The sequence below is a fragment of the Mustela nigripes genome, chromosome 2 (assembly GCF_022355385.1).
Source record: "Mustela nigripes isolate SB6536 chromosome 2, MUSNIG.SB6536, whole genome shotgun sequence".
NCBI classification, from domain to species: Eukaryota; Metazoa; Chordata; class Mammalia; order Carnivora; family Mustelidae; genus Mustela; species Mustela nigripes.
In genome coordinates, this window is record NC_081558.1 from 30,618,004 (window position 1) to 30,644,938 (window position 26,935).

At 41.7% G+C, this 26,935-nt stretch overlaps 1 protein-coding gene across 1 annotated transcript in view; it reads right to left on the reverse strand.

Annotated features, from left to right (window-relative positions):
• CADPS (calcium dependent secretion activator) overlaps positions 1 to 26,935 on the reverse strand; it is a 472,322-nt gene that overhangs the window by 244,569 nt on the left and 200,818 nt on the right. The window contains 1 exon segment of the mRNA XM_059390086.1: positions 17,036 to 17,116. Within this exon segment, the coding sequence (XP_059246069.1) occupies positions 17,036 to 17,116 (81 nt within the window).

Genomic DNA, 26,935 nt, shown 5'->3' on the forward strand with positions numbered 1-26,935 from the left:
CAAATCAACCAACTAATTCAATTAAGTGGCAAACAGTCAACTGGATTTACTCTCCAGCAAGTGAACTGAGAGACACTGAGATTGCAATTATCAGTGGAGCTGAAATAGCAAGATCATGTAGACTCATGGGAGCTGCCATGTTGGAACACATGAAAGACTAAGACACTTCACAAAGAAGTGAGAGAAGGAGGTAGAGAGAGGATAGAGGTAGAGACTAACAGAGGGAGGGAGGAAAGGCAGGAAGGTGAGAGAAAGGGGAGAAGAAAAAAGAAGTTATTTAGGGTCACAAATAACTTATGCATTTTTATTGTTTTTATTTATTGTTTATTGTTTTTATTGTTTTGCTAATTCCCATAAAGTCCACCTATTTTTCCTGTTGGATCTTTTGTGATGTTTTCTTCTCCTTTCAATAAGTCTCCTCACACACTAGAAGGGTATTTCTAGAAGGGTATTTCTTTCTTGCTACCATAGAGGTTTCACTAAAATTCATATCGTAAATCCTCTGTATAGAGCTTGGAGATGTCTTTGTGCTATGCCAGTCTTCTTCCTCTCCAGGGGCTGTCATAAGCCTTCCCCTTTTCCCTTTGCCTCCTTAGGTAATTCTCAGTCATCTTGCCATCTTCTATATATCAGCCTCAAAATTTTATTTCCCTAGGTTGAATCCCTTTATGATACTTTCTTATAATACCTAGGCTCAACTTTTTGGTAACTTATTAAAATTAATAGAAAATGGTGAGATTTATTTATTGTTTATCTTTCCCGCTAGGCCACGATGTCTGTCTTGATACCCTTGATGAATTCTTATTCTCTAGAATAATCTTTGGCACATAGTAAGTACACATATGAGTTGAGTGAATGAATGGATGGCTTGTCAAACTGTCTGTATTAAGTTATCAGTGCAGCTAAAACTCAGTCATGAGGTGGAGGTGGAGAGATGATGAAATAGTTCTGGAAGAACAGTGAGATTTTGCTTTTCTGTGTAAATGAGCATGGGGGTCTGAAATCTACCCAGCAACCTTTGAGTGCTTGTTCCTTCTGGAGCCTTTTAATATAATCATTTCCTGCTTTATGGTTGGGCTCAGTCCACCAGTGAATGTTTCTAAACACACTGGGTGAAAGTAAAAGGAGAAGCAGGATAGACACCTCTGAAATAACATACTAGGTTGATGAGCTCAACGAGAACTAGGAATGATTCAAGGTAAGAATCTTAATTCTAAAATTTTGCACAGTAGGCTTCCTTTTTCTTCTTATCATTCTTGGACTCAATCTTGGATAACTGTGAGCCTCAAAGACTTGGACAAACTTTATGAAAAAGACCACAGAGATGTGAGGACTTGGCTGCTGGTCCACCATCACTTAGAAAATATTTACTACCACCAACACTGTGCCTGGTTTAGTGTTAGACACTGGGGGGATCATGATGAAAGGATGTGAACTGTTACCCTGAAGCTTACAATCAGTGGGGAGAAAGATCTACTGGGGAAGCAACAAGGTAGATGTTGTAACAGCAGGGTATGAGACACGAGACAGGCAAGAGCTGAGAGAATCAGGACTGGCTTTCCAGAGGAGGCAATCTTCAGGCTGAGAGTCTGACGGATGAGGAAGAGTTTGCCACCAGCTTGAGTTGGCTGGGACAGAATCATTGTTCTTCTCTTCTTTCCATGAAAAATATACAAGTAACCATGAATCCAAGAAGGTCGTATTACTATATATGACCACAAACATTTTCTCATCTTGTTGAGAGCAAAGGAAAGAGTGAGGGAAGTTAATTCATGGTCAAAAAGTGGTCCCCAAGGCCATGTTAGAAGACACCAAGCAGGTTATATACCAGCAGCCTGAGGTCTGTTCCACTGACTTCTTTACTCCTCACGTTGGGGCTCAAACCTCATAACTATATGGGATGCTTGGGAAAATGGGTAAGTGGTATCTCTCAATTTTTACTGGCAGCTGCTAGCCTTGCAGTTGCCACGGAGATGAAGAGAAAAACCGTCGTGTCTGTGAAGTGGATTCTTTTCCTACTAATCAGCACTGAGAGACCTTACCATCCTGTTTTATCACATCCACCTTTAGGACTCACTCATTGTCTCTTAACTCTATAGTCTTGAGGTTTTGCAAGAAGACTCAGTGGTTACAGACAATACCATTTTAGCCCAGAGTTAGAGTCCAACAAACTTGATGCAGCAGAATATAGGAAAAATCCAAAGAATGATCTCTCCTCCCAGAACTTAGACAGTTCCTAATGACATCATAAAAAGAGGCTCATAAAACTCAAGTCTGCAAGGGAAAACAAGGACATTTTTCTGCCTTGGGTACTAAAGCCTTGAGAAGAAATAGCATGCTGTCAATCTAGCCTGAGGTTCTTGAGGGGAGTTTTCGGCAGCAGACCCATTACAAACACATTTCAAAGCTGAAGTTGTGCCAAAATGAGGAAAATGTAGTCGTCCATCTTGATTGCTACTTTCCCCAGGCATAAAAGTAAATTAGCCTTGACAAAAACACTGTTTATTCATATCGCTTTATGAGAGACATAGCATATGGGTGGACAAAGTCTTCCAAAGAAAATCTCTACTGTCCATTTATTTCATTCAGGACTGATACCATTCCTCAATGGGGATGGCCTCCCAAGGACAATTCCTAACAGGGTTATTTATGTCGAGGCACATGGAGTGGTTTTTTGGAACATCTTGAGAAATAGCATTTGAAAGTGCTAACAGTTCTGTCAGCCATCTACTTTTCTGTCTTTGCATTTTTATCCATAGAGGAGGAAGTGGGTACATATAAAAGCAGACAAAGGTACCGCCACTCAGACCATGCTTAGATTCCAAAGGCTCAAATGACAAACTGATAGACGATCAGAAGGAAGATGTGGCAGAAGGACACTTTCTAGATACAAAGCTCAGCGACAGTGTCACACTTATTCAAAACAATCTCTCAAGCAATTCCTGGGCTCCTATCATGTGTCAGATGGTGTGGATGTCATCACTGGGGATGAAAGAGGCAGTAGTATAGGGTGAAGGGGAGTGCCAGCAAATGATCTAGTAAACACCAAGTGACACATGAAGAAAGAGGCATGTGCAGCATCCAAAGGGCACCAAGGAATCTTATCCAGTCCGCATGGGTGAAATCAACTTGACTTTGAATCCTGGGTCTAATTCCTATTAGTTGTATGACTTTAGACAGGTTTCTTCACGTATCTGAATTTCAGTTTCCGTATTTGAAGTGGAGAGTTATTGTGAAGAATGAAAGATAATAGCAAATACAAATACTTTTGACTATATGTCTATAAAATCAGCACATGCATAGTATATATGTATACACACACTATATCCATATGTACACCCATATGGATGCATATGGGTGTACATATACGTATACGTGCACATATACATACATGCAGGCACACATATCCATATCCATGTTTTTAAGGCGCCATGCTACCACTAGCACTTCTAACAATAACAATAGCAATAATAATGATGATGACTGTCTTAAAGACCATGATGCTAACTGGCATTTACCATTGTTAATTGCGTCCTGGGCATTAAGCTAAGCCCTTTACGTGCTTTCCCTCAGTTAATTCGTCCAACAACTAAGGTTAGTTCTGTTATTTAATCCCATGTTCTGAAGGAAAATAATACATAGAAATTAAAACAATAATTCGTAGAATTGGATTTGAAACCGAGAGCCCCTATTTTTAGCTACCATAGGATAGGGCAGAACTATCTGGCCCCAAATAGCAAAGAACCAAGGCAAACCCTATGGAGACCCTTAACATGGCCCACCGTCCGCATCACTCCATCTCAGTGTTCAGCAGAGGACTAGGGAAAGCCCAGCCCCCCACAGCAATGAGCGTTCCACTATTACCCGTCAATGTGGACTGTGCAATGGTGGGCATTGGGTGAAGATCAGGGAGTGATGGAGGAAAAGTAGGCATATTAAATGAGAGAAAGAAAGTCTTGGTAAATAGTTTGCAAAATTCAGCATCACACAAATTAGAAGGTATTTTGGGCACAGGCATGATAACTTCCAGGATTGGCTTCTTCTTCTTCTTTTTTCTTTAAAGATCTTATTTATTTATTTGACAGGGAGAGAGATCACAAGTAGGCAGAGTCAGGCAGAGAGAGAAGGGGAAGCAGGCTCCCTGCTGAGCAGAGAGCCCGATGTGGGGCTTGATCCTAGGACCCTGAGCTCATGACCTGAGCTGAAGGCAGAGGCTTAACCCACTGAGCCACCCAGGTGCCCCCAGGATTGGCTTCTTTACTCAAACCCATTTTGAAGTGGTTTGACTTCATGAACTTCAGACGATACCCTCAGCATTTAGATTTTTTTAAAAAAAGATTATTTTATTAGACAGAGAGAGAGAGGGCGAGCGAGCAAGGGAGAGAGTACACGTGGAGGAGAGAGGCAGAGGGAGAAGCAGACTCCCCAATGAGTGGGAGCCTGAAATGCGGCTTGATCCCAGGACCCTGGGATCATGACCTGAAGCCAAAGGCAGATACTTACTTAACCAGCTGAGCCAGCCAGATGCCCCAAGATTTAGATTTTTTGCTTGAACTCAGATTTTCCTGAGTTGTTAGCTATCTGCAAAGGTCAGAGTCACAGAAATGTTCTGTACACACATTCTTCCAGGTAAAAAAACCTAAGCAAACTTTTGTGTGCCTGGACATTGCTATTTCATGACCCAGGGTGAATGCCAGGTACAAAATATTAATTTGTAAGCTGCAGGGAGGTGGGTAGTATCATTCTCTGGTTGGAGAAGATTCTATTTTTATCTGATTTTTGGCAATGCCTGGAACAGAAAGTTGCCATCAGGGAAATATTTGGACATTGTTTCTTTCCTCAGGGCATAGTCTCATCAATGTTTGCAACAGGACCATCATATGAGATGATAGTTTTGCTCTGCAGAGAATAGGGGTTTAAATGGCAACCCCACATTTATGGGATGCCTGGGTGGCTCAGTTGGTTAAGCAGCTGCCTTCGGCTCAGGTCATGATCCCAGCGTCCTGGGATCGAGTCCTACATCAGGCTCCTTGCTCAGCAGGGAGCCTGCTTCTCCCTCTGCCTCTGCCTGCCATTCTGTCTGCCTGTGCTTGCTCTCTCCCCCCCCCCGCCTCTCTGATAAATAAAATCATTTTTTTAAAAAATGGCAACTCCACATTTACTTGATAGTGTGAAAAACCAATGGTGTTTCACTCCCAGAACTCTGCCATGAATACTACAAAAGCTGTATTATTTGTCTTATATAATTAGCTCGTGAATTTTGGAATTTCACCTCAAAATGTGGCCAAAAGAATTGGCAAATATCACAGTACCACTAAAGCCACAATCTGTCTGTTTAAGCTCCAATGTCAACTTCTGATCACACAATTTAAATAACTTAGACCTAATTCCTAGGTGAAATTTGAGGACATTTTAATATCAATATGAGAGGATTTGGAAAAATGTTTGAACAAGGATAAAGAAGTCTTTTCTACCACATTAAAAAAAAGGAATTCAGATCTCTTCATGGAACATTTTTTTAGGTGGGGTGGGGCAGAGAGAAAAAGAGAGAACCTTAAGCAAGCTTCACATCCAGCATGGAACCCAATGCAGGGCAACTCTGAGATCACAACTCTGAGATCATGACTTAAGCTGAAATCAAGAGTTAGATGCCTAGCTGACTGAGCCACCAAGGTGCTCCTATTTATGGAATTTTTTAAAAAAAAAGATTTTATTTATTTATTTGACAGACAGAGACCACAAATAGGCAAAGAGGCAGGCAGAGAGAGAGTGAGGGGAAGCAGGTTCCCTGCTGAGCGGAGAGCCCTATGTGGCGCTTGATCCCAGGACCCTGAGATTCGAGACCTGAGTGGAAGGCAGAGGCTTAACCCACTGAGCTACCCAGGCGCCCCTATTCATGGAACTTTCAAGACAGCAGGTCTGATATTCACAGTGGAGGCTCACACAGCCATCTCCGTCTGATGTTATGTGGCACGTTGGATGTGACTAAATTGATAGATTACAGCACAAGGTTTCAGCAGAGGAAAGCTGCCCTGCACTTGCCCTCCTTCTCTTCTAGGAAGAAAGGACAAACATATGCCTTTTATAAGCGTGTGATGACATGTTTCTGCCAGCAGAAACACCAGGTCCCTACAACCTCTTTATCAGATTCCAAGGAGGTCAAAGCAGAAAGGATGCAGAGTCCCAGAAGCCAGTTCTGCCTGAGGCTATTGCTTCATTTGGCCTTCTGGATAAGCTAAAGGAAATGTATAGTAAATTTTAGTGGAAGAGAGAAAGTAGCTTCTTGGGGGGTCAGTCATCAATGAGAGAGATTCCTGTCCTGGTGTAACTTCCTACCTGTCATCTGACTACTCACAAAAAGAGCATGACACTTGGAATCAGAGCACTCAGCTTTCTACTTACTGGCCAAGTGAATTTGGACACATCACTTAAACTCTTCAATGTGCCTATACTGGGAAGATTTATTGTAATTCCCTGGATTGTTTATCACAAGTCTAAATGAGAGTTTACATGAAATTGTACAGCCAATGCTCAAAACATTTAATAAAGGCTGGATGGGCAGGAAGAAGTAAGGTGTAGGCCTGGTTGAAAGGCATCTTGAATCTTTGAATTGGGGTGGAATCCATCCCAGTGATGGAAAACTGAGGACCTGTATTTATGAAGGCATTTTTTAATTGAAGTATAGTTGATGTACAATATTATATGAGTTACAGGTATACAAAACAGTGATTCAGCATTTATTAGCATTATAAAGAGTTCACTGTATGAATCTGTCACCAAAAAAGGTTATTACAATATTATTATTCGCTATGCTGTACGTGCACCCATGTGTCCTATTAAATTCCCTTCCTCTATTTAGCCCAGACTCTCTTCTCCTAACAACCACCAGATTATTCTCTGATTGTTCTCCGTGAGTCTGTTTCTGTTTCATTTTGCTTATTGTTTTTTAGATTCCCCATACACATGACATCATATGGTATCTGTCTTTCTCTGCCTGATTTATTTCACTTATTAAACACCCTCTAGATCCATCCATATTGCCACAAGGGGATTGAGTAATGTTCCATTGTATATATACACCATAGCTTTTTTTTTTTAAAGATTTTATTTATTTATTTGACAGAGAGAAATCACAAGTAGGCAGAGAGGCAGGCAGAGAGAGAGAGAGGAGGAAGCAGGCTCCCTGCTGAGCAGAAAGCCCGATGCGGGGCTCGATCCCAGGACCCTGAGATCATGACCTGAGCCGAAGGCAGCGGCTTAACCACTGAGCCACCCAGGCGCCCCTATCCATTTATCTACTAAGGGACACTTGGGTTGCGTCCCTATTTTGGCAATCATAATGCTGTAGTAAACATAGAGGTATATATATTTTTTCATATTAATGTTTTTGTTTTCTTCAAATAAATATCCAGAAGCAGTATTGTGGAATTGCATGATAGTTCTATTTTTATTTGTTCTGAGGAACCTCCATACTGCTTTCCGTAGTGGCTATACCATTTTGCACTCCCACCTATAGGACACAGGGTTCCCTTTTCCACACATCCTCACCAACACTGGTTATTTCTTTTCTTTTTGGTGATAGTCATTCTGACAGATATGAGGTGATAGCTCATTATGGTTTTGATTTGCATTTCCCTGATGCTTAATGATGTTGAAAATATTTTCATATATCTGTTGGCCATCTGTGTGTCTTCTTTGGAGAAATATCCATTCAGATCCTCTTCCCATTTAAGTGGGATTGTTTTTTGTTTTTGTTTTTAATTGAGCTGTGTGAGTTTTTAAAATATATTTTGGATATTAAACCCTTGTTGGTTATATCAATTACAATTATCTTCTTTCATTCAGTAGGTTGTCTTTCTATTTATTGATGGTTTTTCTTCACTATGCAAAAGTTTTTTAGCTTGATGTAATCCTGCTTTTGTTGCCCTTGCTTGAGGAGACAGATCAAAAAAATATTACTTACACTTATGTTCAAGAGTTTTCTGCTTATATTTTCTTCTAGGAGTTTTATGGTTTCTGGTCTCACATTAAGACTTTAATCCATTTTGAATTTACTGTTGTATACGGTGTAAGAAAGTGGCCCAGTTTCATTCTTGTACGTAGCTGTCCAGTTTTCCCTTATTGAAGAGACTGTCTTTTTCCCATTGTATATTCTTGCCTCTTTTGTTGAAGATTAATTGACCATATAAGTGTGGGGTTATTCCTGGACTCTCAATACTGTTCACTGATTGACTGTGCATCTGTTTTTGTGCCATACTGTTTTGATTACTATAGTTTTGTAGTACAGTTTGAAACCAGGGAGTGGGATACCTCCATCTGAGCTCTTCCTTCTCAACATGCTTTAGCTTTTGAGGTCTTTGATGTTCCATGCAAATTTTAGGATTATTTGTTCCAGTTTTGTGAAAAATACTATTGGTATTTTTATAGGTATTGCACTGAATGTAAGGACTGCTTTGGGTAGTATGGAAATTTTAACAATATTAATCTTTCCACTTCTTGAGCAAAGTATACCTTTCTATTTATTTCTGTTTTTCATCAGAGTCTTAGTTTTCCGAGCGACAGGTTTAAATTCATTCCTAGGTATTCTATTTTATTGATGTGATTGCAAGTGGGATTGTTTCCTTAATTCTCTTTTGGATAGTTTGTTGTTTGTATTTACAAATTTTGCAAATTTATGTATATTAATTTTGTATCCTGCAACTTTACTGAATTCATTTATTAGTTTTAATAGTCTTTTGGTGGAGTTTTACAGGTTTCCTATACACAGTATTATGTCATTTGTGGATAGTGACAGTTTTACTTTTTCTTTCCCAATCTGGATGTCTTTTATTGCTTTTTCTTGTCAGATTTCTGTGGCTAAAACTTCTTCTTTTTTTTTTTTTTTTTGAAAGATTTTATTTATTTACTTATTTATTTGAAACAGAGAAAGACTGCACAAACAGGGGGAAAGGCAGGCAGAGGGAGAGAGAGAAGTAGGCTCAGGGAGCAGAGAGGCTGATAAAGGGCTCCATCCCAGAACCCTGGGATCATGACTTGAGCTGAAGGCAGACTCTTAACCGACTGAACCACCCAAGCGCCCAAGACTTCTAATACTGTGCTGAATAAAAGTGGTGAGAGTGGGCATCCTTGTCTTCTTCCTGATTTTAGTGGAAAATTTCAGCTTTTCACCAATGAGTATGATGTTAGCTGTAGGTTTGTCATAGATGGCCTTTATCATATCAAGGTACATTCCCTCTATACCCACTTTTTTGAGAATTTAAATCACAATTAAATGTTGAATTTCAGTGAATGCTTTTTATGCATCTATTGAAATGGCCATACGATTTTCCCCTTCTTTTTGTTAATGTGATAGATCACATTGACTTGCCAATATTGAATCATCCTTGTACCCCTGGAATAAATCCCATTTGATCATGCTATATGATCATTTTACTGTACTGTTAAAGTCAGATTGTTCATATTTTATTTTTATTATTTTTTATTCCTATTCTGTTGAGGATTTTTTTTTTTTTTTTATCTATGTTCATCCTGGATATCAGCCTGTAATTTTCTGTTTTTGAGATCAGGGTAGTGTTAATATCTCACAGAATGAATTCAGAAGCATTCTTTCCTCTTTAGTTTCTTGGAATAGTTTGAGAAGGCTAGGTATTAACTCTTTTTTGAGTGTTTGGTAGAATTCATCTGTGAAGCCATCTGGTCCTGGAGTTTTGTTTGTTGGAGTTATTTGATTACTGATTCAATTTCATTAATAACAATCAGTATATTCAGATTTTCTATTTCTTCTTGATTCAGTTTTAGAAGACTTTATGTTTGTAGGAATTTGTACATTTCTTCTAGGTTGTACCATTTGTTGGGATGTCATTATTTGTGGTACTCTTTTATTATCTTTAGTATTTTTGTGGTATCAGTTGGGACTTTTCTTTCATTTCTGATTCTATTTATTTGAACTCTCTTTTATTAATGAATCTGCCTAGAGGTTTATCAATTTTGTTTATTTCTTCAAAGAACACTTAGTTTCATTTATCTTTTCTACTGTTTTGTTTTTACTTTGTTTTGTCTTTACTTCATGTATTTCTGATCTGATTTTATTATTTCCTTCCTTCCACTAACTTTGGGCTTTGTTCTTTGTCTAGTTCCTTTAAGTTAAGGTTGGATTGTTTATTTGAAATCTTTCTTGTTTCTTGAGGTGGGCATGCATCACTATAAATTTTTCTCTTAGAGCTGCTTTTGCTGTGTTCCACAAATGTTGGACCATTGTGTTTCCATTTTTATTTGTTTCAAGGTATTTTTAAAATTTCCTCATTGACCCACTGGTTGTTTAGTAGCATGTTGTTTAGCCTCCATGTGTTTGTGGTTCTGTGTTTTTTGTAGTTTTAGAAATAGTTTTCTTGTAGTTGATCTCTAGTTTTGTATCATTGTCAGAAAAGATACTTGATCTGATTTCAATCTTAAACTTACTGAGATGTGTTTTGTGGCCTAACATACTATCTCTCCTGGAAAATATTCCATGTACCCTTGAGAAGAACTGATTAGAACACTGTTCTGATTGGAACACTTTGTATATATTGATTAAGTCCATCTGATCTAAGGTATTTTTTAAGGCCAATGTTTCCTTATTGGTTCTCTGTCTGGATGATCTCTCCATTGAGGTAAGTGGGCTGTTAAAGTCTCCACCTATTATTCTTATTACTATCTGTTTCTCCCTTTATGTCTGCTAATGCTTGCTTTATGTATTTAGGTGCTTCTGTGTTGGATACATAAATATTTATAAGTGTTATATGTTCTCTTATTGTACTGAGCCCTTTATTATTATGTAATGCTCTTTTTTGTCTCTTGTTATAGTCTTTTTTTTTAAAAAAAGATTTTATTTATTTATCAGAGAGAGAGAGGGGGAGAGAGCGAGCACAGGCAGACAGAATGGCAGGCAGAGGGAGAAGCAGGCTCCCTGCCGAGCAAGGAGCCTGATGTGGGACTCGATCCCAGGACGCTGGGATCATGACCTGAGCTGAAGGCAGCTGCTTAACCAACTGAGCCACCCAGGCGTCCCTATAGTCTTTTTTTAAAGTCGGTTTTGTGTGATAGAATTATTGCTACACCAACTTTTCTTTAGTGTGAAATACCTTTTTCCGTTCCTTCATTTTCAGTCTATGTTTGTGTTTAGATCTGAAATGAGTCTCTGGTGGGCAGCATACAGATGGGTCTTGTTTGTTTGTTTGTTTGTTTTTTAATCCATTTAGCTACTATATGTCTTTTGATTAGAACATTTAGTCCATTTACATTTAAAGTAATTACTGATAGATATGTTTATTGCCATTTTGTTGATTATTTTCCGTTTGTTTTTGTAGCTTTTCTCTCTTCCTGTCTTCTTCTCTTGTGATTTGGTGACTTTCCTTATTGTTATGCCTGTATTCTTTCTCTTTATATTTTTGTGTATCTATTACACGTATTTGGTTTGTCATTATTATGAGGCTTATGTATAATATCCTACATATATGGCACTCTATTTTAAACTGATGTTTGCTGAAGTTCAAGTATATTCTTAAAGTACAACATCTCTACCCCTCCCTCGTTTGTTTTTGACATCATACTTCACATCTTACTATTTTGTGTATCCCTTGAATAATTACTATAGGTCTGGATGATTTTATTACTTCTCTCTCTTTTTTAAACTTTTTAAAAAAGATTTTATTTATTTATTTGACAGACAGAGCTCACAAGCAGGCAGAGAGGAAGAGAGAGAGGGAGTAAACAGGCTTCCCACTGAGCAGAGAGCCCGATGTGGGGCTTGATCCCAGGACCCCGAGATCATGACCTGAGCCAAAGGCAGAGGCTTACCCCACTGAGCCACCCAGGTGCCCCATTACTTCTATCTTTTAATGTTCATACTAGCTATGTAGGTGGTTCATCTACTACCTGGGTTATATGTTTGCTTTGCCAGTGAGATTTTTTTCTTTCATAATTTTTTTACTTCTAGTTATGAACTTTCTTTTCCATTTAAAGAAATCCCTTTAACACTCCTTGTAAGGCTGGTTTGGTGTTGACGAACTCCTTCAGCTTTTGCATGTCTGGGAAACTCCTTGTCTTCAGTTCTGAGTAATAATCATACTGGGTAGAATATTCTTGGTTATAAATTTTTTCCTTTCAGCACTTTGAGTATATCATACCACTCCTTGGTCTGCAAAATTTCTACTAAAAAAAATAATCAGCTATAGTTCCTTTGTATGTGACTACTTGTTTTTCTCTTGATGATTTTAAGATTCTCTCTTTAACTTAAAACTTTGAGTATAATGTGTTTTGGTGTGTGTTCCTTTGGGTCCATCTTAGTTAGGGCTTTCTGTGATTTCTGGACCCAGATGCATGTTTCCTTTGTCAGGTTAGGAAAGTTTTCAGCCATTATTTCTTCAAATAGGTTTTATGTTCCTTTCTTTCTCACGCTTCCTTCTGGGACTCCATAGTATGAATGTTAGTACACTTGGTGTTACCTTGGAGGTCTCTAAGCTATCCTCATTTTTACAATTCTTTTTTTCTTTTTGCTGTTCTGATTGGGTGATTTGTATATCATATCTTTCAGGTCATTGATCCATCCTTCTGCATCATCTAATCTGCTGTTGAGCCCCTTTGGTATATTTTTCATTTCAGATATTATGTTCATCAGCTCTGCTTGGCTCTTTCTTATATTTTCTATCTGTTGAAGTTCTCACTGTGTTCATCTATTCTTCTCCTAAGTTGGGTGAGCATATTTATGACCATTACTTTGAACTCTTTATCTGGTGGATTGCTTATCTCCATTTCATTTCATTCTTTTTCTAAGGTTTTGTCTTGTTCTTTCATTTGGAACATATTCTTCTGTCTCCTCACTATGCCTAATTTTCTATTTATTTCTATCTATTAGATTGATTAGTCTCCCAGTCTTGAAAGAGTGGCTTTGTGCAGAATGTGTCATGGGGGGCCCAGTAATGCAAACTCCCCTAGTCACCTGAGTGAAGCACCCAGGGGTGTCCCTAGTGTGGGCTATGTACACTCGCCTGTGGTGGCTGGGTGACAATGTACTGTTCTGCAGGGTTGGCTCCATCCCCTCTGGCTGCAAGGCTTGGCTGTGTACTACAGGTATGCTGATGGGTAGGGTTATTGTCCTTTTGGCTGAGAGGCCCTGTTGAGGTACAGGATTGTACAGAGCTCTCAGTGGGGCACATCCTCTGAAATTGCAGTTTAAAGGGAGGACTCCACAGTGGTGTCTACCAGCATCAGGATAAGCACAGCAGAATGAAATAGGAATTGGCTGCAGCCAGTGTCTCAGTCTCCAGGGAGAGGCTCAGCTGTCTCCTGCCTTACTGGCTGACATTCTAAGATTAGTAAGTGGATCTCCTTCACCTGTGGTCTATGTGCTTTTCGATCTCTTGTTTTTGTACTGGTTTCTGGGTCAAGTGAGTCTGTGCTTAAGCCCTCTGATAGCAGTTTTGTTTTCTCTACAGTTCTATAGTTTTCCTAGTGCATTCCCTGTTGGTTTTCAAAGCCTGGTATTTTGGGGACTGATCTATGTCGGATATAAGGGTTGAAATTTTTGATGTGGAGCTCAAATCTCTTGCTCCTCAGCAGTAATTCCTATATTTCTGAGATCCTTCTGATTGGAATGGGATGCTGCATCTGGAGTGTGGTTTCTTCCTTAATGAGACTGTGTCTCTGCCACTTCTACCCATTTCAGTGCCATCCCTTGCTGTGGAGACCCTGCTTATCCAGTTTCTAGGCTCCCTTCAGAGGGGACAATTCCACATGCAGTTGTAGATTTGTTGTGTCTGTGGGAGGAGGTGAGCTCAGGATCTTCCTACGCCACCATCTTGCCTGTCCCCTATCCAGGAATTTCTGGTTATGATATTTACAGGAGCTGATGTTCAGCCATATGGGTTGAACTGCACACTCTCACTAAAATTCAATGTGATGTCAGAAATAGAAAAATCAGGGTTTGCTAAAAGAAGATAAGCTGGGGTGCTTTGTTTCAATATCCCTTCATGACCTAGCCAATATCTAAAATCTTGATATTTTGTTCAATTTTTAGCAGACATGTCTCAATTTTCCTTCTTATTAGCTAGGTTGGCTTAGGCAAAGAGAATTTATTTGTCTCAGAACCCAACTAAACAGGAAAAAGCAGTTACACAGCTGAGGCTCAAGAATAAGTACAATCAGGAACTTGAACATCCTGAGAATCTTGGTATATTTCCTGCCTCTGTCTCTCTTTGTATGTTGACTTCATTCTTTTGTCTTCTTTGCCCTACATGAAGAATTAAACACAACTGCAGACTTCTTTTTAGCATGAGAAGACACAGCTGTTCAAGACACAGCCTACAGGTCCCAGGGCAGTAATTCTTTGGTTTAGTTACATCAGGCATCCATTTCTGGACCAATCACCTGAGGTAGGGCAGGCTGGAAACTGTGATTGGTTTCATGTGGGTAAAGAGCACACTTCTAGGACTAACTATTGTGGCAAGGAGACCACTGGAATGAATAAACAACGAAGAAAAAGAGAGTTCATTTCTACAAGAGCAGGAGTCTGATGGGCAGACTCTTTCACAGAAATCCCCAATACCCTAAATGTTTGGAGAATTCTCCATAAACTTGGAGATCACTCTCCATTCTCTAAAATTAATGACCAGGATTCACTCTAATTGGCTATTTCATTTTTTAAGAAAGCCTAGTTCTAAGTTGTCAATAATATCCTACTTGGTATCAGAATACCTAGTGGTATGGGCTGGGGGAGAGAGTTTTTTGGTTTACTATTGTTCAAAGATGAGCAATATGGCTCACTATATAACAGTTGTTCATTCATGGTCTTTTAAAAAATTGAAATTAGCCTACACTAGTTTCTTAAATTATCATGTGAAGCCTCAAAGTAAACAACTAAAATAAAGGAGCCACAAACTTGTGTTTGAAGTGTGTGTGGAGTGTGTACGTGTGTGTGTGATTTTCTTCAAATAGAATGAATGCTTATTAGTTGGGGATATAAAAGTTGCCTAAAGGCAGAGAATGGACCAAATGACCTCTTTTTTCTGGATAATCTGCTGAGGAGACACTGAGTTTATGGAAGTAAATTCTGAAGCCTTATTGATGTTTTTCCCCTTGTTAAGCAGGATTTCTCAAACATAAAAGTCTTTTACGCTACCTTTTGGCAAATCCATAGCTGCATATGATTTCTAGCCAACAGACTGACTCTACTATAAACTTCAAAGATGTTCAAAAACAAGATGCAAAATATTTCCATAATGCTGCTTAAGCACAAATGGAGATTTTCAAGCTTTTGGGAATCTCTTTTTGGTTTCTCTTCTAGTGGAAGTCTTTCCCACGTGTCCATGTCCTGACACACTTCTTTCCATGCAGAGAAAGGTTGGATGGCAAACTCTGCTAACTGCCCATCCTCCCTCCCTACCACCTCCCACAGCAGCTCCCTACCCTCATAGGCACACATGTCCTGTGGTTACCATAGGAACTAGTAGGATCTAATTATTTAAAATTCTGACATATTTTTTTCTCCATGGTTTTTTGCATTAATTTTGATTAAAAGTATTTCATTAAAATGTTATTTATCTTGCTTACTGCATTTTTGGCCCCTCGCTTTTATATTTTGCACCTTATGTAAATATCTTACCCTTCTCTCAGGCCTCCTATTTAGACAGACTTAAAAGTCTAGTGCAGTGTCTTAACTAGTATCTATCATGCTCAGTCTTGATTTTCCCACCTCTAAAACAAAAATGATAACTGAAATATTGTTATAGGGCTATTTGAAGGATTAAATGAGATGGTACGTGTAAAGCATTTGGAATGCATGAAATGGAATCAGTATTCAGTGAATATGACTGCATTACTACTGTCAATAATAACACAAGTGACAGCAAAAGCAGTAACAGTAGATAACACTTAGGTTCAGTCATCAATAATCGACATAATCCCAACTCTAGAGAAATTTTTCTACTGGGAGGCTCAGACACATAAAAATATAGTCACCGTTCAATGAATTGTTATAATAAAGGTTTATATGTGGTATGAAGAAGGCATGAGAGTGAGGGGAACTAGCTAAGCTTTTAGAGAAGGGGTTTTAAGTTGAGTACCAAAGGCTGAGTAAGAGGGTGTGCTAAATGGAGAAGATAAGAAAGATCACTCTAGTGGGTACAAAGTCACTGAGGCTGGAAAGGTCCTGCTGGACTCTTCAGAGGGAGACATTCTCTTTAGCTGGAATGGGGATTTTGGTAGGACAGTTGTGGGAGGTGAGTGAGTAAGAACGGATCTAGTCTGTGGATTAAGAGCCTGGAATGTCATTCTGAAGAGGTTAGATTTCGTTCTGGGGACAGTGGAGGATTCTGCTGAAGGATTTTGAGGCTCTCTTTTTGGGATGTTCATGCATGAGGCTTAGGAAGGCAACTGTGTGAAGGACAGACAGGCGAGGGCAGGAGTGGAGCCAGGGATTCCCACTAGGAGGCCACTGTCCGATCCTGGCGATGAGGATGAGGGCCTGAATCAAAGTCCCAGCAGTAGTAGTAGAAAGCATTCAAGGCATCTGACCCACGTTTCAGAGGCAGAATCAATGACCTGGGTGGCTGACTGAGTGTGGGGTGCTATAGGGAGAAAAGAGAAGCTGAGAATGCCTAGGAGGTCCCATCTGTAGTAACCAATGGAGGACACGTGAAGAGGAGCCAATGTAGGTAAGTATGTATGGCAGGAAGAAGAAGATAAGGAGCTCGATTTTGAACTCATTTAACTAGAAATGCAGGGGAATATCCAAGAGGACACGCTCAATAGATAGTTGGAAATATTGGGGGAAAGGGGAGGCTGGAGTTTGTGTGTTGACTGGAGCATGGGGAAATATATGTGCCATCTCTGGGAGAGCTGCCCGGAGAAAGGAGGGTTGAGGGTCCCATCATATGATTGTCCCCATATTTCTTCCTCTCTGCTTCTCCATTTTATCTGTCTATGGACCTTAATAATCAGTGTGCTTCCTGTGTGGGACTTTGGCCTGGTCCCCCAGCAAATGTCCCCAAAGATTCTTTACCCTGGCTATTTGGTCCGCCATTTGGAGACGTCCATCCAGCTCTCGTCGGATCTGGGCTGCTTGCTCATCTGGATTGTCGAGCTGCACAAAAGCACAAATATAGACTTTCAGTTTGGATCACAAAAACCAATAAACTCATGACTTTGCATTTTACATGCCCCGATCTCTGCCCCTATAGACATATTTCACTAAATGTTAAGAATCTCTTAACAGACAAATCCAATTGGACGGAAATCTTAAGTTTAAATCCTACCATGTGGTAGGCAGTTGCCAGGAAAGACATTTGAATGAACTTGCACAAGAATCACTTTGGAACTGTTAGGCAGGGGTGCATCTAATGAGGGCCCAATATAGCACCTCTATTTTGGCCCATTGAAGAAAGTGTTTACATGACAGACATACAACGAAGGAGCCAGTAATATAACTGTTAGAAATGAGTGGAATAGACATGGTCCTTATCCATAGTGCCTACATGGCATATATCTTACAGCTGTCCCACCCCTAGACAATGGAGATTGATCAATCATCATATTCCTTCTCACTGAGCCCTAAGACTTTCTCAGCCAGTACTCCAGATGGCCACTACCACTGAATTGGTGTTGATATCTAAGTTGAAATCTGTCCTTGTCTTCCCTGTAGTTAGAGCTCTTAGGAGTAAAAATCATCATATCCAAGCATAGATAAACCTGGACAACTCCTTAACTTCTCTGGTTTTCTCATCTATAAAATGAAGGGGTTGGTTATATAATCTCCATCCTTACCACATCATTGAAAGAGACGCAAACATTTCTGTAAAGGGCCAGTAATTATTACTTTTGGCTTTGAGGGCAATGAGATCTCTGTTGCAATGACTCAATTCTTCCAATCCAATGTGAAAACAGACATAGACAATATGTAAATTAATGAGCATTTCTGTGTCCCAATAAAATTTTACGTGCAACAACATGGGGCAGGCTGTTGTTACTGATCCCTGCTCTATGAATTAAGTTTATCTCTTTATTTCCAAGCAAGTCTGTTGTTATCGTTCAAACTGCAATTAAGTTTGTTTTGTTCAGTAATTTGGTTGATTCTATTTGTATAAAAGTTTAACAAATAGGGAACAATGGCATTCAAACAGAATGGACTTTATTCCTCTTTATAGCGCATATTAACTCACAACAAAAAGTAGCTTAAGAAGTATCTGAGTTTTTTAACTCCCTTTCCTTTAACAGCCATTTTTATTTAGAAATTTGAAAATGAAAACCCAGGTCCAGAGGCGCATGGGTAGCCCAGTCAGTTAAGTGTCCGACTCTTGATTTCGGCTCAGGTCATGATCTTAGGGTCATGAGATTGATCCCCACTGAGGGCTGTTCACTCAGCAGGGAGCCTGCTTGAAATTCTCTCTTTCCCTCTGCCCCCTCCCTTCTAAAATAAAGTAAAATAAATAAAAGCAAAACAAAACAAATACCCTACCCAGATCCATGCTTTAAAAAAAAAAAAAAAAAAAGAATCTCATCTATGGTACCAATTAAGTTCTCTTTAATATGATATAAATAGGAACACTAAAAAATTTATGGTCGTAATTTTGAAGCACTGTCAATGGTCTTTTTTTTAAAGATTTACTTATTTATGAGAGAGAACAAGAGAGAGAGAGAAATTTGAGTAGGGGAGGGAAAGAGGGAGAGAGAGGGAGAGAATCTCAAGTAGACGCCCCGCTGAGCATGGAGTCAGTTGTTGGCTCTTGGTTTCACTCGGGTCATCATCTCATAATGCGGAGATCAAGACCAAAGATCTGAAAACCAAGAGTCAGAGGCTTAACCAATTAAGTCACTCAGGTGCCCCTTGGTTTGTTTTATAAAACACATAAAAAATCCATCTAGCTTTGTATTATGCATTTTTAGCACCTGATTTAATTCAGGAGTTGTCTTATCTTCTCCTTTCCACAGTTTGGAGGGGCAGGACTCTTTCCTAGATCATAAAGACTGGATTGCAACTTTTGGCCATATAGTCTAAGGTAGAACTTCCCAAAGAGTTCTGCTAAAGAACAATCTTATTAAATACTCCAGAAGGGTTCCAGAACTATGGTCAGTTGAGTCTCGAAAATGGTGTATCAAAATGCATAACGTCTCTGAGAAGTTCTGTGGTGAGGAAGTCTGCTAGATTTTAATCAACTTAATTATTCTCTAATTTAAACTGAAATTTTTATTTTTTTGCACAGTACTATGCCCAGAGAATGAGGCAGAAATCCTGTTCTACATACATACAAAGAAAACCACCTAAAAGCAGTTACACTGCTACTCAGGGGTCCATCCATCACAAGCTTCCCCATAGGCGCACATGAGAAACACGGTAGCCTCCACGCTGTTTTTAAGTGCCAACGAGCTGTCTTCATTCTACTCCCTTGGAAACCCAAGACTTCTTTAGCTCCAGGTGCCAATCCACTGCGAACACTCAGAAATGTCTTGTTCAAAATACATATGCAAACGAAACGTCTGACTTCCTCCTAAGAAGCGGCAAAATGATTAGATTATGGGCTAAAGTTGGGAATTCTGTCAGAAGATACAGTGTTCACAGAGGTTAAAACTGAAAACAGAAAACACAGCCCAACAGAACCATCCCCATTACTAAGTTTTATGGAGGCATCTGGCCTCATCGGATGGAACTAGAGATAGCAGATAATGCTGGCAAAGAAGACAAGTAGGCTAGGTCTACACTATGCTTCATTCATTAGTTCATGCATTCTCTCGTTTACTCATTCTCTTATCAGATTTTTATGGAATGTCTTGATATGCCAAGACAGCGGAATACAGAAAGGAATGACAGACTTAGTCACTGCCTCCATGGAGCTTAAATCTAGCAACAACAGATAAGGTTATTTCAACATTTGGGGCACAAAAGAGAGGGGACTAGGATTTATTGAGGCCTATGGCAAGCCTGGGTATCCTATGAACTGTATTTCAGTCTTTTCTCAAAGAGTCACAAGAACTAGATTCTCCCAGGAAAAGGGCTCTGGGGTCAGGAAATGCTGCTCCCTCCTGGAAACTTATAATACATATTAGCATGATTATGGTTTTGAACAATTCTAGAATTAATAAGCCTCCTACTGAACTGAATTTAATTTTGTCTTTTAAGCAATTATTTCACTGAAGAATATCCCACAGGGCAGTTTGGGAAATTTCACATGTGAAACAGTTTTATGCAGTAGGCTACCATTATCACACCCATTTTACAGATGAAGAAACAGAGTCTTAGTAAGGCTCAGGAATTTGCTGTCGTTCACATAGCTGGTAAAGTGGTATGACCCACTAGAAATGGAGTCTGGCCAGTCCCACAAGAAGCTCTTTTTCTCTGCCATTATGTTGGCTTCTTTCTTAAGTGCCTTGTTTGCTTTCCTAACTGGTCTAACTCAGTGCCCTCACTTTGTTCCTTGTATACAGGGGACAGTTTAACACATCGAGCCACCACTAGGGGGCAGAAATGTCTACCCTCCTTCACCTGTCATGACTGGCTGACGTCTTCTGGAGAGGCTACAGCAGGGCCAGAGCCCTCCCCAAGAAATGAGAGCAATGGGTGTGTCCTTATCCTGGCTCTGCCCTTTAGTAGCTGTGAGACCTTAAGCAAGTTACCTAACCTCTCTGCGCTCCAGGTCTCTTCATCTGAATAATCTGTGTAATAAACTGACCCAAGGCTATTATGAGAATTCAACGAGACACCGGGTATAAAGTGCTCAGCCCAATTCTTGGCACACAGGTTCCTGAACCAACCCTCCAGAAATAGTGGTTGCTGTTTGTGTTATCAACAAGCCCAGGATAGCTGTACTTCTCACATGGGCCACAGTGGGGCGTCCAAGATTCAGACGAGAATGTGGCAGATGGGGACCGTGTCCCTCTGCAGTGTGGATGTGGGGGTCCTGCTCTACAGTCTGTGCATGAGAAAGGAAGGGATCGGGGGCTCCCATCTCTTGACAAATTTCCTTGGCTTCCCACTGTCATCACCATTCTCCGGGGTCAAGTCCCTTTGCTCTGTTAGACTTTAATTAGAAGGAGTGACCAGAAGGTCGAAGCGGCTGCCTGACAGCTAACGATCTAACAGAGGATTCTGAAAAAAGGAAATGCAACCGAAGCTCTCTCAAACAGTCGGGCATGATAGAGAGGGCCATCCTCAATCGAGGAGCTTGACAGCCCCACTGTATGAAATCCAAAAATATAAAGAGGAATCAAGTAATTACTGTTTCAAGTGCTGGAAAGAAAAAGCCAGAGAGTGAACTTCCATGGAAACGAGGTTCTGTTTACTGCACTGGCCTTTTCCACCAAGGAAAGGAAAGATCAGCTGGCAAACCAGGCCAAGGGCAAACCTTTCCGTTGACAGCTCATTAGGGTTAAAATATGTACATGTGCATGAAGGCTCTTTACCTAATTAGACAAATAATCTTCCTACTAGCAGAGGTCAAGCAGAGGCAGAGTGGTGGTTGTCATGATTTGCCTGCCAAGCAAAGGGACTGTTTCACTGCACTCTTCTCTTAAAGTGATGGGGAGCCGAGCTCGGCACTGTCCCATGTTGACAGGTACCACCTAAGCTATCAGTTCCAGCCCATCCGGGGGCTTGGGATTCTCTCCTGCTCATGGTTGTGCCCCTTTAGACCATGCAGAGGCAATATCTCAGACCAGCATTGCCATTGGCCTAGTGCACACCTGCAGGAACACCACGCAGCAGGGGAACCAGGCCTGAGAATAGGGCAGAGGGGACCCTGTGCCCAGCTATCCTGCTAGTTCCGTGACCTTGTCATGTTTCTCAACCTCTGAGGCCAGGCTCCTCAACTGCTGAGGGGGGATCACTTTGATCTTGCAAAGCTACTGAAAGGACTAAATGAGACAGCGTGTGAAATGTTTCAAGGGAAGTCAGGCCCACCTGGGTCCAAATCCTGGCTTTGCAATTTCCTTCTTCAAAGAGATTGAACAAGTGACAGAAACTAAGCCTCACTTTCCTGGGATAACATTAAGATACCTACCCCTGTGTGTTCTTAGGATTCACTGAGAGGATATGCATGCAAAGCACCTAGCAGGATGCTGCCACATAGTAGGTCCTATAGTTTAGAAAACAGTTTCTAGAATTATCCCGATTCTAGGGTGGGCACTCATCAGATGTCATCTCCCCTCCCTACCGTTTGTAATTTATGATGGAAACTAGACCCAGGGACAGGGGAGCCCTGGAGTGGACAAGAGGAGCCCTTGTTCTGGTCCTCGATTTGCCCTTAGCTGGGAGACCTGGGGGCAATGTCATGACCTCTCTATCCATAGTCCCTCCACCCGAGAAATGACAAGCCCTCTCTATTATGTCCCAGGAGTCTCTGCAAAGTCTAGACAAGCATTTCTCAAAAGTCTATTCTGGGGATACTCGTCCTGCAGAGAAAGGGGGTGGCAGTTAGAGTGGGCTCTCCCTCTCCCTGGAGAGCTGCGAGACACATGGGTGAGAAGACAACCTCGTGTGGCCCTACATCTTCCAAACCTACCTGATCCTGTGTGTGACATGTTTGTGTAGCACATCTTGGGATGTGCTCACCTAGGCAATTCTCCTGTGTGCTGCATTTTTCTCAAACTCATGGACACATCCAGTTGTTTGGAGGGAGGAGAAAGGGAGGGAGCAAGCCCACTAAGTAAATGGAGCTATAGATCAGCTTAAGAGAGGCCCTGCTGGGAACACTCTCGAGGGGGACAGAGAAATTGTCACTGGGCCCAGACTTGGGATCTCCTCATTAGCCCAAGGCTCTGGAGGATCAGGCGGCACAGAAGACGTCCTTGGGCACCAGCCTTCCCTAGGATGCCTGATTTCTTTAGGCTCACGCATTATGAATATGGGGGTAAGTCCAACTCTGGACACTTCCGAACCCATTGTTCTTATTGCTACACGGCAGGTGCCAGTCAAGCAAGAAGCAGGCAAGATTCAAATACGCAGAAAAAAAAAAAAAAAAAAAACAAAAACAGAAACAGGCAGACTATTTTATGCACTATTTGAATAATTGCTCTACTTTCTGGAAAAATCTACTGTGCTCAGCCTCAGAAGGAATGCAGCAACTTCAGCCTCAGGAACACAATGAAAATGATCCCGAAGTGTGACAGCAAGGAGCATTCGAGACCACATAGTCAGCTCCAGCCGGGCGTTGGCCCTGCGGAACTCCGCTGTCTGTCGGACACCACGTTCCCCCACGCCCTCTAGGACACCACACTGGGCTCCTTGCAGAGGCCTTTGGAAGGGCTTGTTTTCTCCTGCTGCCAGGCGATGGCACACGCTGTTTCCCACACCTGGAACATTCCCCCTTGTCTCCTCCTTGATGCATAACCCGTTTCTATTCTTCATCCTAGGCTTTGCCGCAAACTCTTCTCTGACCCTCCGCAGTTGGTGAGTTTCTCCAAGCTCTCCTAGCATCATCCACCACTCCTCTTCTTAGTACTTTTCACAGCTGTAATTTTACATGCACTTATGTGATTATTTGATGTTTACCTACAGCACTGTTAAGGTCCAGGAGGGCAGGGATGCGTGTGGTTTTTGCTTCTCTCTGTGTTCCCAGCACCTAGCACAGTGCTGAACACATAGTGGGCTCTGATAATTGCCTGACTAAAGGACTGAGTTAATTAACTGTGACCCAAAGAGGGAAAGTGACCTGCCCACAGTCACACAATAATCAGTGAGAGGGCTGGGACCAGCTTCCCCATCTGCTAACTTCCAGCTTGCTATGTTTTGCTGCTTAGTGACTGGGTTCTGGGAAGGGCCATTCTCTGCAGAGGGAGGTAAAGACCGACCTTTGCTGGCATGTCACCAGTTACATTCCCGATAAAGCCTTCTTAATTGTGGGCTCCGGGGGCTTGAGGCAGGTACGTTGTCAGCAGCAGCAGTGCAGGCCACCTGCTGACCTAGGTTCATTGGGTCTGTTTTCCTGGTTCCTCTCCACTTCTGAGCCTGGCCTCTCGGTTCCCAGGGATTCGTGTCTGGGAAGGAGGCTCCCGAAAGCTACTGCAGAGGAGAGCAGAGGCGCTTCCCTGTAAAGCACTGCTCTGAGCTGGCACAGTCCTCTTTTCCTGCACAGCCCTATGGGCTTTCTCCTCCTTCACAGGCAAACTGCTCCAGCAAATGCGGCTGTCCTGGCACGCTGCAGTCTGGAAAGTTACAGCCAGGACAGCGTCAGTTTCCCTCCAGGGGATGTGGGTGTCCAAGCTCCTGTCTCAAGAATGGACTGATGTTTGCACTGTGACTACATCACAGCATTCAGCGCCTGGCCGCCGCCTCCAAACTCCTTTCCTGCCCACCTGTCCCCCCTTGGTCCATGTCTGGTGATGCTGTATGATGTGGTCGGCAACGGCTGCTCTCCCCCTCGACTAAGCAGCTTCAAATCCTTGCCTCTCTCCTTTGAGGCCAAGTGTACTGAGCAAGTTATGAGATCTCTTGGAGCCTGAATGTCTCATTTTTTTGAACTCCCTTAACTCTTAAGAGGGGAATAATAATGATAAAACCTACCGCATGGACTGGCGAGAGGTTAAATGAGATGGTATGTGTATGCCCCTTAGCAGAGTGCCTGGCAGGCCTTCACTTCCAGTAAACCTCAACAGCTCTTAGTACTTGCCATTCTGCCGCCTGCATATCTCATCCTCACACAATTTCTGATCCTAACAACACTTAAAAGGGGTCAGGACAGGTTTTCCCTATTCTGAGGAAGGAAACCAAGTTTCAAAAGATTAAGTAGTTTGCCAGTAGTTTCAGAGATAATTAGCCCTTCACAGAGGAGTTAGGCCTTAGAAAGTAGAGCATAGATTTCAGAATTGGAGAACCTTAAGATCAAACCCAGCTTCTGTCACGTACACACTGTGTGACCAGGGCCAGGGCCCTCAACCTCTCTGAGCATCACTACCCGTAGCTTTAAAGTAATACCCTCTGAGGACGACTGTAATGATTATCATAATAGACGTTCTCACACTGTAGGGGTTCAACACATTGCAGGACTATTATTCTGGTTTTATTACTGGGGGAGGATCTCCTGCAGTCTACAGGCTTGCCTGTGATCTGTCTTTACTAGGGCTCTGTTCCAGGGCTATTTCTAGAGAAAACATGGAATTTGGTGTCCTGTGCATATGCAGTTCCATTCTGTTTTTATAAAAATCACCTAAGGGGATACTACCTTATTTGTTGAGGAGTTAAAATAAGACCATTAGTGTCTCTCTTTACCATGCCTTACTTCCTCTCTAAGAGAAGACCTTGAGTAGGTCAAAGTTCCCATCTGAGGGAGGTACTTCTTGATTGCAAAATGTAGGGTTGAACTCCCAGAGTTTGCCAGCCAATAAGAACAGCCTCTGCATTTGAGTCACCAGTTTTATGTCTTTGCTGGCTTCTGGCAATGCAGTAAATATAACACAAGAGCTCCAAATGCAGTAATTCTCGGAGCAAGCAGCAAATAAATACATAAAAATACCCCAAACAGAAAACCAATCTATTCCTTTATGATCCCACAGGGTTCAACCAGTCTCTTCCCATTCTCGCCCAATCCTGGAATGACCTCCTCTCTCCTTTCCATTTCATTCATTTTTTTTTTTTTTTAAAGATTTTAGTTATTCATTTGACAGAGATCACAAGTAGGCAGAGAGGCAGGCAGAGAGAGAGGAAGGGAAACAGGCTCCCTGCTGAGCAGAGAGCCTTATGCGGGGCTTGATCCCAGGACCCTGAGATCATGACCTGAGCGGAAGGCAGAGGCTTTAACCCATTGGGCCACCCAGGTGCCCCTCTCCTTTCCATTTCAAATCTGACATGTCACTCAGGGTCTGGGTTCAGGCCTGCTTCCTGCAGGGAAGCCCTCCTTGAGGGCTTCTCTAGGCACCTAGAGCTTGGCTCTCTAGGCACCGGCAGCCAGCCCAGCACCTAAGCCTCCTGTGTGTTCACAAGTCTCAGATCCCCTTTCCCCACCAGAAGAGCTATAGGGCACAGTCATCAGGGACACAGGAACTGGAAACAGTCGGATCTGGGCTCAAGCTTTGCTCTGCCACTTACCAGCACTGTGACACTGCACAATATACAGTACTGTGTCTGTAGCCTCTTCTGTGGGAGTCCTAACAGTAAGGGTGCCAACAGCAGAGGCTTGTAATGAGAATGAAGAACAGTTCTCATAAAGCATTTAGCATGATCCTTCGGACAGGATGCGGGTCTACAGGTTCAAGGCTATAATTTAGTACTTTTGAGGCCAGACACTGGTTTTTATCCAGCATGAGGGACACAGCTGTGTTTTTTATGGATCATCTTAATAATCTTCACAGCTGGGGCTGGGAGATGGTCCAATTCACCTGCACTGCCCTGAGGACACAGGGAACTGAGTCATTCAAAGAAGACTGGGTACTGTCTTTCCAGGTGGGAGGGGGGCAGCCGAAGCTCAGGGTATTTCGTGAAGCAGGCAGTTTTGCGAAGAGAGGATGCTTGGAACTAGGTTGGTTTATCCCACTGTACTTGTGCATCACCTTCTAAATATTTCTGGAATCCACCTATTCTGTTTATCCACTTCCCCAGGCCAGGCTGCCATTGACTCTGTCCTGGACTACTGACCTATTCACCCGCATCCTTTCTGACATAGCAGTTCTCAATCCTGGCTGCACAGTGGGATCTCCTGCAAAAGATGGAAAGAAATTCCAATATTCAGGCTGCAGCCGGACCAGCTAAATCAGACATTTGGGTTGGGCCCAGGCATTAGCATTTTTTTTTTTTAAATCTTCCTGTGATTCCAACATGTAGCAAAAATTGAGATCTTCTACCAAAAACCAGTGGTTCTGAAACTATGGTGCACATAAGAATCAACCAGAGACCCTGTGAAAACAGAGCCATGGGGCTCATCCCCAGAGAGTTTTGATTCAGTGGGTTCAGGGCAAGACCCAAAAAGGTGTTCTTCTAACA